At 43.2% G+C, this 12,500-nt stretch overlaps 1 protein-coding gene across 2 annotated transcripts in view; it reads right to left on the bottom strand.

Annotated features, from left to right (window-relative positions):
- LOC310722510 (prospero homeobox protein 1-like) overlaps window positions 1–12,500 on the bottom strand; it is a 31,324-nt gene that overhangs the window by 15,286 nt on the left and 3,538 nt on the right. For both annotated transcript variants that reach the window (XM_083535047.1, XM_083535048.1), the window contains exons 2-4: window positions 11,001–12,500; window positions 7,269–7,376; window positions 1,202–1,396 (exon numbers count right to left, since the gene is read on the bottom strand). The exon at window positions 11,001–12,500 is cut by the window's right edge and continues 433 nt beyond it. In XM_083535047.1, the coding sequence (XP_083391173.1) occupies window positions 1,202–1,396; window positions 7,269–7,376; window positions 11,001–12,500 (1,803 nt within the window). The remainder of the gene's footprint in view (window positions 1–1,201; window positions 1,397–7,268; window positions 7,377–11,000) is intronic.

The raw sequence follows: 12,500 nt of genomic DNA, 5'->3' as shown, positions 1-12,500 counted from the left end.
CGTTTTAAGAACACCGATAAACGTCGGAAAAGACGTGCGTGAGATGAGATGTGATGAGATAAGTGTGTCTCACATCGGCTCCCGCTGGAAACAGGAAGTGGGTTCGATGTTTGATCTCGTGGACGAATTATGGAACAGAGAACAAAAGGTTGTATTTTTTTCCCTCCGCCAATACAGCGAGAAAGAGAGAAAGAGAAAAAAAGAGCCGAGAGACATCCTGAAGTCTTATGGACTTATGTAAAGTATATCGATAATCGTCAGGTTTAGATCTCCGAAAAACTATTGGGATGAATTGGAACGCCACCTCAGGCCTCCTCACCTCATTCTACATCTGACCTGTTTGCGCCCGAACGAGAAATCACAAAATCGCCACCAAAATCCCCACAAAATCTTGAGGAACATCTTCTCAGAAGATCAAATGTGGACGTTCCAGAAGGTGTCCCCAGACTTTTGGGAGAATATCGTTTTTTTAACGTTTCTAAACGATTTTTGGCGAAATAATCGGCGGATGTCGCGTCGCGAATCCTGGCCCTCTTACACGTTTTTTTCCGCCTTTGTTCATCCTTCTTTCCCTCTTTCTTTTTTTTTTCTCACTTTTAACTGCCCATTTTCCTTTGCCAGGATCGCTCTTTTTCTGTGTTTCTGTTTGTCCATGCCATCATGCCTCCTTTCCTCCCACACTCTCCCCCACGTCTCTCTCTTTTTCAACCTGCCATCCCCCTCTCTCCCTCTCTCTCTCTCTTTCTCTCCCTCTCTCTTTCTCTCTCTCTGAAGCAGCAGGACTCATAACCTTGCTCCACTCCAGTGTGAGGTGTTTTCTGACGAAGTGCTTTGCCAGCAGACCTGGTCCTTCCAGGGGACTGCACTAACCTTCCGGACACACAGGACACACTCTCTCTTTTTCTCTTTTTCTCTCTTTCTCTCTTTCTCTATCTATCTATCTATCTATCTATCTATCTATCTATCTATCTATCTATCTATCTATCTATCTATCTATCTATCTATCTATCTATCTATCTATCTATCTATCTATCTATCTATCTATCTATCTATCTATCTATCTCTGTCTCTCATCCCCTAATCACCACATTAAAATCCATTCTCGCCGAGTCCAAATGATTCAAATGATTTTTCATTGTGTGTGTATAGTGTGTATAGTGTGTGTGTGTGTGTATGTATGTGTGTGTGTGTGTGTGTGTACCTCAAAGTCATTGGCCTTGTTGTAGTGCATGTTGAGAGCTCGGAAGAGCTCGGAGTCTCGGCTGACGCTCATCTCGTCGGTCCCCGTCACGCCGTCGTTTATGGCCTGCCTGGCGAATTTCTCCATCTGGATGTAGTAGAACTCGCGGAAATTACTGAACCACTTGATCAGCTGCGACGTGATGCACCGGTTAAACTGCGAGACAGAGGGGACGAGAGCAAGAGAGGCCATTAGACACGGACATCTGTGCTGCGTGGAACCTCGAATTAAACAGCGCTTCAGTGCCGAGAGTTTTAACGACGCGCTGAAGGATCGCGACGCAATTAGCGCTTTTTTTTAACCGCCCGTCGTCTGTGTATGCGACTGTAACGGGATAAAAAAATCATTCTAGTGTAAATTCAGAAGGAGGCTCGAATATGATAAAGAGGCGGAATCGGGTTTTTTTTTTTTTTTTTTTTAATGAGATGCTTTTCATGTTAAACGCAGTCGCAATGAGTGATTATTCAAGTTTTGGGTCATGTCTGTCGTCAATCAGGAGACTCCGCCCATCTGCATCACGATTGGCTAATTACTGTATCACAGCGGGTTCCTAATAATATGATAGATAGATAGATAGATAGATAGATAGATAGATAGATAGATAGATAGATAGATAGATAGATAGATAGATAGATAGATAGATAGATAGAAAGAAAGAAAGAAAGAAAGAAAGAAAGAAAGAAAGAAAGAAAGAAAGAAAGAAAGTATCAGGACACCTATATGTGGTTCTTCCCCAAACTGTTCCCACAGATATGGAGAAAGTTGCCTAGCAAGAGACCTGGTCCACAAAGATGTGTAAGATCTTCTGCTATGGAGCTCCTCACAATACATCATTAGCACCTGACTTTACTTGTGTCTCAATAATCTATACAAAAGAAGAGTGGAGAAGAGTGAAGAAGAGTGAAGAAGAGTGGAGAAGAGTGAGAGAGAGTAGAGAAGAGTGGAGAAGAGTAGAGAAGAGTGAAGAAGAGTAGAGAAGAGTGAAGAAGAGTGGAGAAGAGTAGAGAAGAGTGAAGAAGAGTGAAGAAGAGTAAAGTAGAGTGAAGAAGAGTGGAGAAGAGTGGAGAAGAGTGGAGAAAAGTGGAGAAGAGTGAAGAAGAGTGGAGAAGAGTAGAGAAGAGTAGAGAAGAGTTGAGAAGATTGGAGAAGAGTGGAGAAGGCAGTTTGGGTGGGGGTGAATTGTGGGCAGCCCTCAGCTGCAAGAGCCTCATATGGATAATTGAGCAGAAAACTGATAAAGTCCACAAGAAAAAAACAAACAAAAAAAAAAATAAATAGCGTATCGGACCCACGAGGGAGTCCAAAGACTTCAACCAATCAGGTGCCTCTATTCGGCCAACCCACGCCACCCCCCCGCCACCCAGGGGTACGATCTCTGCCAAATTCAATACAACCTTAAACCGTTTAAGAGAGCAGTGAGTTACAGTTCATCAGGGCAATGAACCCACAGAAGACAGGAAGGGGTGAGATTGAGATAGACAGATAGATAGAAAGAGAGAGAGATAGACAGAAAGAAAAAAGGAAAACTCTTCTTATAAACAGCAGCTGATAAGACCGAACCGGCCGCCTTCGTACCCGCCCCCTTCGTACCCATTTAATTGCCCCCCCTTTAAAAAAAGCCCCCTTTCCATCTCTCTTTCTCTTCTTCATCCTCCCCCATTTCTCCTTCATCTCTCGTCTTTTACAAAAAAAAAAAAAAGATGACAAAACGATGGGCAAGCAGCCCTGTGAGGAGGGGAAGCAGCTTTTACATGGAGATTAGACAGTATTATTGTTTAGATGGGAAAAAAAAGAGAGCGAGGAACCTAGACGGAAAGAGGGAGAGAGGACGGAGGAGGCTAGTGACCGAGGGATGGACGACAGACGAAGAGGAGGGAGAAAAAAAGAAGGGGGACCCATGATGTGCACAATCGAGGGACACAAAAGAAATGTTCGGAAAGTATCGAGAAAGAGAGGAAGAAAGGTAGAAAGACGGAGAGAGAGAGAGAGAGAGAGAGAGAGAGAGAGAGAGAGAGAGAGAGAGAGAGAGAGTGAGAAAAGGGGAGAACAGAAGGTAGAGAGACAGAGAGGAAGAGAGAGAGATGGAGAACGAGGGGCAGAAAGAAAGAAAGAAAGAAAGAAAGAAAGAAAGAAAGAAAGAAAGAAAGAAAGAAAGAAAGAAAGAAAGAAAGAACGAACGAAAGAAAGAAAGAAAGAAAGAAAGAAAGAAAGAAAGAAAGAAAGAAAGAAAGAAAGAAAGAAAGAAAGAAAGAAAGAAAGGTAGAGAAAGAAAATGACATGGGAGAAGTGAAAGACAGCACAGGAGTAAGAGAAAGTCAGAAAAAAAGAGTGATAGGGAAAGAAACAGAGGAAGAGAGAGAAAGAGAGAGAAAGAGGGAGAAAAAAGAGAAAGTCACAGAGAGAAAGAAGGATACAGACAGAGAGACATAAAGAGACGTAGAGAGCAAGAGGCAGGATGAAAAAAAAGAGAGAAAGACAGACGGAAAGAGAAAGGTTGAGAGACAAAGGGAAAGGTACAAATAAAGCATGAAACTGAGAGAGACAGAAAGAGAGAAAGAGAGAGAGAAAAGGTAGACAAGACAGCACAGCAGAAAAAGAGAGAGCGGGACACAAAGAATAAGTGATGCGTAAAGGTAGAAAAAGTGAGAGAGAAAAAGAGAGAAGGAGAAAGTGAAATAGAGAAAGAGAGATAGAAGATTGTTGTCAAAGAAAAAAAGGGGGGAAAAAAAGTGTGACCATCATGAGGAGGTCTGTCCGATCTGGCCTAGCCCTTTCCGACCTGAGCATGTGGTTTGACAGACGGGTGTGTGTGTGTGTGTGTGTGTGTGTGTGTGTGTGTGTGTGTGTGTGTGTGTGTTTATGATGAGCTCTAAATCATTGACAATGACCTCATCACTCACAACAAAGACCTTTCCTGTCACACCACCGGAGAGTGTGTGAGAGAAAGACGGAGAACAAGTGTGTGTGTACGTGTGTGTGTGTGTGTGTGTGTGTGTGTGTGTGTGTGTGTGTGTGTGTGTAACTTTATGTGTGTGTGTAACTTCATCCCGTCTTCATCTCCGTCTCGTTTCCCGAACGTCCCGTTTCCACAAAGTTGCGTTCACGGAACAGCTAGCAAACTAACCAACATACGTACTAGTACTAATACGTATTAGCATACTCTTGCTAGCTTGAGCTAAAAAAGCTCCTAAAACATATCTTTATTTTTATATATATTTTTTTTCAACTTTGCTTATCAATATCATTACTTTTGTTTAAATGAACTCGTCCGTCATATTCATGTATCCGCATTTGTGCGGTAATTTACAAAATTGAATACTAGCATGGTGACTAGCCTGGCATATTTCAGCATTTGAGCTGTATTTTGTCCCAAAGAATAAAAAGAAATTACTTGTAGATTAATGAAAGTAGAATAATGAAATTATTTATAAATCTTTTATATAATAGCAACTAAGATGTTATTAATAGAATTATATCGACCTAACTTCTTTGTGTTTGTTTATGAATAATTATTTTATTAAAAAAAAAATTCATATAAATTGTATTTATTTTATTGTATTTTTTTAATAAGATAAAATACAGTAAAAGGAATCGTCACCATCCCGTTTTTCTGTTCCATTCCGAATTCCTTTTTCCGGCTCTGATATTATAAAATCTGTTAAAAAAAATATGTATATCTGTTTTTTAAAAAAAAGTTATCCGGCTAGCATAGTTAGTCGTCGTACAAAGTCGCTGCCTGTATTGCTGAGCGATAAAATCAGTCCACGAGGGTCAAAAGTCAACAGGTCTCCAATTAACAAAATATCTCCAGCGCTACGGCTTCGGTCTGACGAAGAAAAAAAAAAAAAAAAAAAGGCAACAAAAAAAAAAAAAAACGGAAAGGCGGACACGGCGTTCCCACAGTCCTCGGCGGCGGCTAACAATCCGAGGACAGCGTGTCGTCTTTAGCATGCAACACGGCCTGCACTGATATTCATGAGATATGGAAATATAATGAATGGCTAATGAACGACTATTATAAAGACAGTAGCAAATCCCCATGAGAATGGACTTTGTGTGTGTGTAAAGGGGGACAGAGAGATGCGAGTCCATGCCGTCCATTGTTCCGCGGTGCGTTTGCGTTCGAACAAAGCAACGCGGAGAGAGAGAAACGCTGCCAACTATTTGACCTTGTTTCGGTGTTATGTTAATCTAGTTCAATTAAAGCTCAACCTTGATGCCGGGCAGGGGGATTACAGAAAGCGGGGTGTAAGGGGTCCGGATGCACTCCCAGGGCCCATTATCCTACCTCATGTCATGGTTTGACGATTCAATCTCGAAGACGTTTCATTCGTACAGGAGCCCGAGGCTTTACGGTCACTGGCTTTGGGAATTAGGGGGAATTATTTGGGAATGATACGCAAAATGAACGAAGCATCAACAAGCAAATAACTGGAATTGACTTTCCTTTTGAAGGTTTGATCAAAAGGAAGACAGTGAAAGGCACTATACTAAGCATTTGTGGGAAATAAGGAAATGGCTTGTTGACACGGAACGGCCCGCGGCACCTAGGTGATAAAGGAGCGATTGATAAGAGCGTCAGATGAGGAAGAGAGAGAGAACAAACAAGTATTAGGATATCAGACTTTTCTTCCCGTATCTGGTTCTTTACCAAACTGTTACCACAAACTTGTTCCACGCCATGGTATTTCCTTGATTCGACCTAGAAGACCCAAAACTATTACAGCATATTAATACCCCTGTCAACAAAGCTAGCTCCATTAAGATCTGCTTTCCATGAGTTCGAAGACATGGAATATCTCCTCCGATAGAGGTCCAACCCCTGTTGATCCCCTTGGAATGACACCCCATTGTTCCCCCACCTAACCTACATTGGGAAACTAACACACTTCCTAACACACTTGTCTCGCCCTTGTTTCTTATCTTCACCAAATCTCCACAAGATCTAGTAGACCATCTTCTCACAGGAGTGGTGCTTATTAGAACAGCAAATTTGGACTGGGATGAAAAACCATTCTTAGGGTCAGGTGTTCCAAAAACTTTAATACTATTGATATTGTGATAAACCAAAGAGAAGGAAGATGAAGAAGAAAAACCATTGGACCCCTGTCGACAAGGAACCCATGCGAAATAAATGTATGTATATTTTATATATATATATATATATATATATATATATATATATATATATATATATATATATATATATATATATATATATATATATATATATATATATATATATATATATATATATATATATATATATATATTGGCATGTTTTATTATATATATATATATATATATATATATATATATATATATATATATATATATATATATATATATATATATATATATATATATATATAAATAAAACATGCCAATAGCAAATCTTGGTGTCCTCGTGACAACAATCACAGGCAAGGCCATGGGGGAGTGAAGTTGTTGTTTGTTGCCTTTGTGTAGACTAGTTACCGATGGGCAAACTGTAAAAAGAGGAAGTTTGTCGGTCGATTTGAATAAGATGGCCTTAATGTGCCACAGGGTTGAGAGCACAAATAATACACACTTTATCTCCTGGCTTCAAGGTGTGTCAGTTTGAAAAGGAATCTGTTGATCACATTTTGAGAAAATGACTTAATATGTCCAGAAACAAATTGGCAAAAAAAAACCCCAAGTAAATATCCACCACCTTTATCCATCTAGCTGTCTAAATACCCAACCTCCCACTCATCTACCTGCCTTGCAGTTGCCCCGACTCGTGCTGCCATGCTTTTTTCCCCCTTCGAATTAATCTCCACTTGCCTTGACCAACAGCAACAGCTGCGGTATTTAATATTTCCCTAACGCCGCCAGTGTGCTGGCCAACGTTTGTAAGTGAACTCACCTGGACAAGTGAGGTAAGCCGATACCATGTCAACACCGCCCACCCCTACCTTGCTTCCCACACCACTCCCCCCAAAGAAAAAAACCAACAAATAAATGTAACAAGTAGAATTTAAAATGTCAAGTCGACGGTGCTTACTTTGACGTCTGCGAAGAACATCTTCAGCATGTTGGAGCTGGGGTACCTGGTGTAGAAAAACATCAGCTTGGCCTTCTTCAGGTGGTTGGGGGAAAGCCCTTCCTGAATGTGCAAATGAGCGGGTTAAGGAAAAGCAGCCGAGCCCCGAGCAGCGACAGAGGGCTTTTCGAGATTTGCTTGCCATTGTCATCATCATTACTCAAGGTGCTGCGCCGTCACGGCCAATATACCACCGCAGAAAAGCCGGTTTTACATGAGAAAGCCATTACACAGGCAAAGCAAGCAAACGTCTTTTCCCTGAGCCCTACACCTCGGCCGACCTCCTCCTTCAGATGTAAAAGAGCGCCAGATCGTTTGCATGTCACTTACAAATACAGCGGTAAGCGCTTTTTGCAGAAGGCCTCGAGGGGGGATTCATGGGGGAGTCTAAAAAACTTTTTTTGGGAAGCTGCTTGAGGGTTTTAGGTATATATTTTTTTATTGGCACACACTTTCAGTATATGGCATTGTGACAGCAAGTCTCCCCCACTGCACCCTAATTCATTTCTGGACACCGAGAGGCAAGCAAGAGCATCCATAGACACTTCACCCCCCCACCCCCACCCCACCCCCGACCGTCTCCTCCCCTTTTGAAGCCGAGATATGACTGTAAAATGACACGTTTGTCATGTAAATGTGGCTAATCGTGAAAACATAAACAAGTCTTATAAAGTGTGCACACATTCAACGATAATGCGGATTCAGAACCGGGCCACGAGTGGAGTACTTCACATAATTGAGGGAGAGAAAGAAAAGAAATGAGAGAAAAAGAGAAAGGGGTGTGTGTATGGGGTGGAGAGCTGGATGGACGTGGACGGGGGAGGAGGGGGGTAGTTGGAAAAGCGCATCTTTGTCTTACCCACCCTCTCTTTCTCTCTCTCTCTCTCTCTCTCTCTCTATCTCTCTCTCTCTCTCTCTCTCTCTCTGTTTCACTCTCTCTCTCACACTATCTCTCCCTCTCTCGCTCCCTTTTTCTCTCACCATCTGGTCTTGCTTTATGAGCACAAAGGCCAGAGAGAATGAAAGAGGGACAAGCTGCTCTTTTCTTTCGCGGCATTACTTCATTCAGCGCCCGTGAATGAATGGATCATGACAGACCACGAAAAAAAAAAAAAACTCTACATTTCTACATGAAAGCTGATGACAAGTTTATCACCAGGGACACAAATAAAAAAAGTTACACGTTTTTTTTTTTTTTTTTTTTTGCGACAATAAAATTAAACACTGGCGGGTTTTTGTTGTTGCTCCTGTTGTCCTTGTTCTTGGCCCACAGGAATATAATTTTTTTGAAAGTTTATATCGAGATGATCGTTCTGAAAAAAAAAATAAAATAAATATATAAGTTGTCAAGTGGTACCACTTTATATATACATATATAAAGTGGTACCACTTGACTACTTATATATTTATTTATCGACAGGCTACACGGACAAACTTTATGTCCTGAAACCGTGGCGAGACAATATATGACACAAACAAATCGCTTATATGTATTTTTTTCTAGTTGTTTTTTTTTTTTTTTTTTTTTTGCATGTGAGGAAATGTTGAAACAAAAAAAAAAAACTGCTTGCCCAGTCGTCTGGGCGTTTCCGTACGATGTGCACTTTTTCCACCATGCGTTCTGCATTCATCAATAATCTATTTAAGCTAAGAACGCATTGTAAGTGCGACGCGGGCACAGAGTGTGACATTCCTGCAGAGGACGTTCTCCTGCCCTAACCTCGGCCACACAACAAAATGGCTGATTATGCTATTTTGCCAGACAAAGAGTCCTCCGCACCCTCCTCCCCAGCCCTGCCTCTTCTGAAACCAGCTCTGGCCCTTTTGTGTGACTGTCAAACAGACTGGCCGCCAGTAGCCTAGCGGTCATGCTGGGGGGAACTTTCACCTGCCGTCGCTCGTTGTCCGTACATGCCACCGAATCTGGCGTTTGTTCCCAAACATGATATTGCAAAACAGTCTCCCATCTACAATCACGACCATAATCCTATCCTAATTGCTTCCAAACCCCCCCCCCCCCATTTCTGAGTCTGTCCTAACCCCGTTTCCGCCCGAGCGTTCACAGTTTAACCCCATTCACAACAAGTCCCTAACCCCATTCCCAGGCTAACTAAACAATCCCAAATCAAACCCCCACTCCTTACCTCCCCCCTCTCTTTCACCTCACTCTCTCCATATCACTTCATCTTTCATATCATACCTTTAGTTAATCTTGAATCTGTGACGCCTTAAGCGCGTTTCAAACCCACTTAACGTTTCCATTTCAAGCACATTCCTCAAGCATCCTATATTCAGGCCAGGCCACCTACCCACTGCCTACCCTTCCATCACATTGCTAAAGGCAGCTCCACATCCAACTCTACTTTGTTTGTTTGTTTACAGCTCAAAAGTAAGTCAATTAGACCAATTACTGTAAACAATTTCTGGCTATGTTCACATTTCTCTTTGTAAATGAATGACTTGGTAGCTATTTTTTTCTCTTTTTTCCTTTTTAAACCCTAACCTGTGTTATGAGCAATTATCATGTAGAAATGGCAAATTACAAAATTGCTATTTACTTTTTTTTTATTTCCTCTTTTACGGCCCAACCATTCCGAGCGATTTTTGGTCAAATTGCTGCGTAAAACACACAGTTACCACTGCCTACGTTCATTGCGTTAATTGCCTTCCATCTCTCTCTTTTCCTTTATTCCTCTCGCTTCGCTTTCTTGATGGGGAGGCTGTGGAGAGCGTAGGGCTCTTGGCTCGGCAGGCAAGATGAGGCAGTGTAATGAAAGACAAACATACAGCCGCAAACACCTGTTAATGCCTGCTTCAAAGAAAAGAAAGGAAGGGGGGGCAGAAGAAGAAAAAAAAAAACGAGGGATTGTTTGGCTGCCAAGCAACAGCTGAGGGCCCTCAGGTTGTTGACCGATCTTTATGAATCCAAAGGGGGGAAAATGAAAAGGAGGGATAATTGTTCCTTCGTCTTTTTTTCTATAATAGGATATGATGAGGGTTGAGAGAGGTGGAACCTGTCAGTCATAAAAAAACAGACTTAGATTTTGAGTCCTTGAATGAACCTCAAAGTTTACAACAAAAACATCTGTCACAGTTGATGCCAAATTACAGCCCTGGGGAGCTAAAAGTATTTTTAATCTCTTAAAAGTAAAATTGGATGTAAGTGATGATCCCAGTTAAGCACCAGGCTTATTGAGCATACAGGTGCTAGAATGTATATCGACTCAAACTGGTAGCCTGAAACAGGAAGCATTTTAACAAGGACCCGGGTTACTTTCAGGAGCTTAAATGAAAACCTGGCCTTTATACCCGTATCATGAGGCCATCGAAACTTTGAAAATTCGAGGGACCTAAACTTGTTTAAATGTATGTCTCAAGGCAGGGAAGTTGACAGAAAGAGAAATCTGAGGTGGAAATCTATAAGCTAGTGTGACTTCACAAAAAGCCTATAGGAGGCCACTTAGGGAATCAATAAAAGAGGTCTAAGCTGAGAAGCCAAATGTACACAGTTAAACAGAGGATGGTACAGTGAGTAGCACTTTAAATGCCCCACCTACTAGAGAAAAGGCAGGGGGTTAAGGGGAAATTGCAAAATAAAGCAAGACATCAGAATGTTTTTTGGGGGAGAAAAACTCATTTTCCTTATCAACTTTAAAAGCAAAATATTTATTTACTACTAGAAAAAAAGGATATTGCACTCCCAGGGTATGGTGAGATGTCAGACATGTCCTGGAGGTCCCCACACTCTGACTTAATGAGAGACAGAGAAAGACTCTCAGCCGTGCTCCCTGGGTGGGTTGGCGAGCAGGAACGGGTGTGCCCCATATGGTGGTTGGATGCCATCTTGGTCCGTAAGCTGGTGGTCTCCCGTGAGAGGTCCATGGAATCAGGTGAGCCTCTGTCTTTGCCAGGGTACCCTAATGATGGAGCACCGAGCGGGCCCTGAAAGGGGTACCCCATTAGAGGTAGGGGAAATGGGTGGCGGAAAGATGGTGGGCTGAAGCCCATGTTGGCTGATAGGGAAGAGGGATGGAGGGAGGGATGGTGGTGGCCTCCATGAGCACCCACTGCTGAGGATTGGTGGTGATGTTCAACTGCAGACTTCCTCACCACTAAAGGCAGTGCCTCAGTCTGATCATTGGCACTGGGGAGCGGGACTCCACCAAATGACTCATGTGGGCTGGGGATTATGACATCTCCGAAGCACTGCAGGCGCTGATTGGTTGTGTGGAAGTTGGGGTTGTCCCCGTTAACGGTAAAACGTTCCTGAGGCGGAGGAAGCGGCGGAAACACCTGCGGGAGAGGCCGTGGAGGTTTCGCAAAGACCTTCACTACAGTGTCTACCACCTGAGACATGGCAGAGTTCAGTTCCTGCTTCAGGGTCTCTGCCAGTTGCTTTCCTTCTGCATGCATAGAGGTTGGACCTTTGCCCCTCAGTGAACTTTCCCTTTTGGGTTTTTCTCCATCCAGGAGGGCCTGTTCTCTTAGCAATGCTCTTGCCCTGTCCAGAAAATGTCCTGGATCCAAGTCTGACATCTCATTATCAGAACGATCAGCAGCAGAATCACGCATGGGGCGCTCATCTCCATCTCCATCCATGAGCCCGGCATCGGATCGTGCACTGTCTTCAGAGAGGTTCCCTCCGTCATGGTCGGGGTCATTCCCTTCAGAGTCAGTGCTGTCATAAATCTGAAAGAACTTCTCCTGCAGCTGGCGCAGCTGTTTCTGCATGTCCTCGAGCTGCAGTTTGAGCTGCCTGCGTTCCTCCACCTTTTGCTCTTTGCGCACTGAGACCAGCTGCTGGAAGCTGTGCTGCTGTTGAGGAAGCTTTTGCTTACGCTTGTTCTCACGATAGCCCTCTCGCGGGCTTTGTGGCTGATGGGGGCCTTCAGGTTCTCCTTCACCATCTCGCTCTCGTTCCCTTGAACTGGAGTTTGATAGCATCATTACATTGGGTGAGTGGCTCATTCCACGAATTATGTTCTCCACACGGGCTCGCTTTGCTCGGAGGTGTTCATCATTAAGTCGTTCGACGTCAAAATGACCCAGAGTCGGGCGGCTGAACGGTGAAAGACACTCCTGCGGGCTTTCCTGGGATGAGTTACTGCATGCATCCTCTTGGGGCACCTCGGATCCTGTGCTGGAGAGAGCACTACTAGGGAACCCCGACTCGACTCCTCCCCCTGCTCCATT

The sequence above is a fragment of the Silurus aristotelis genome (assembly GCF_946808225.1).
Source record: "Silurus aristotelis genome assembly, chromosome: 29".
NCBI lineage: Eukaryota > Metazoa > Chordata > Actinopteri > Siluriformes > Siluridae > Silurus > Silurus aristotelis.
Note: the sequence above shows the minus strand (reverse complement) of the source record. Positions and strands in the feature narration are given on the sequence as shown.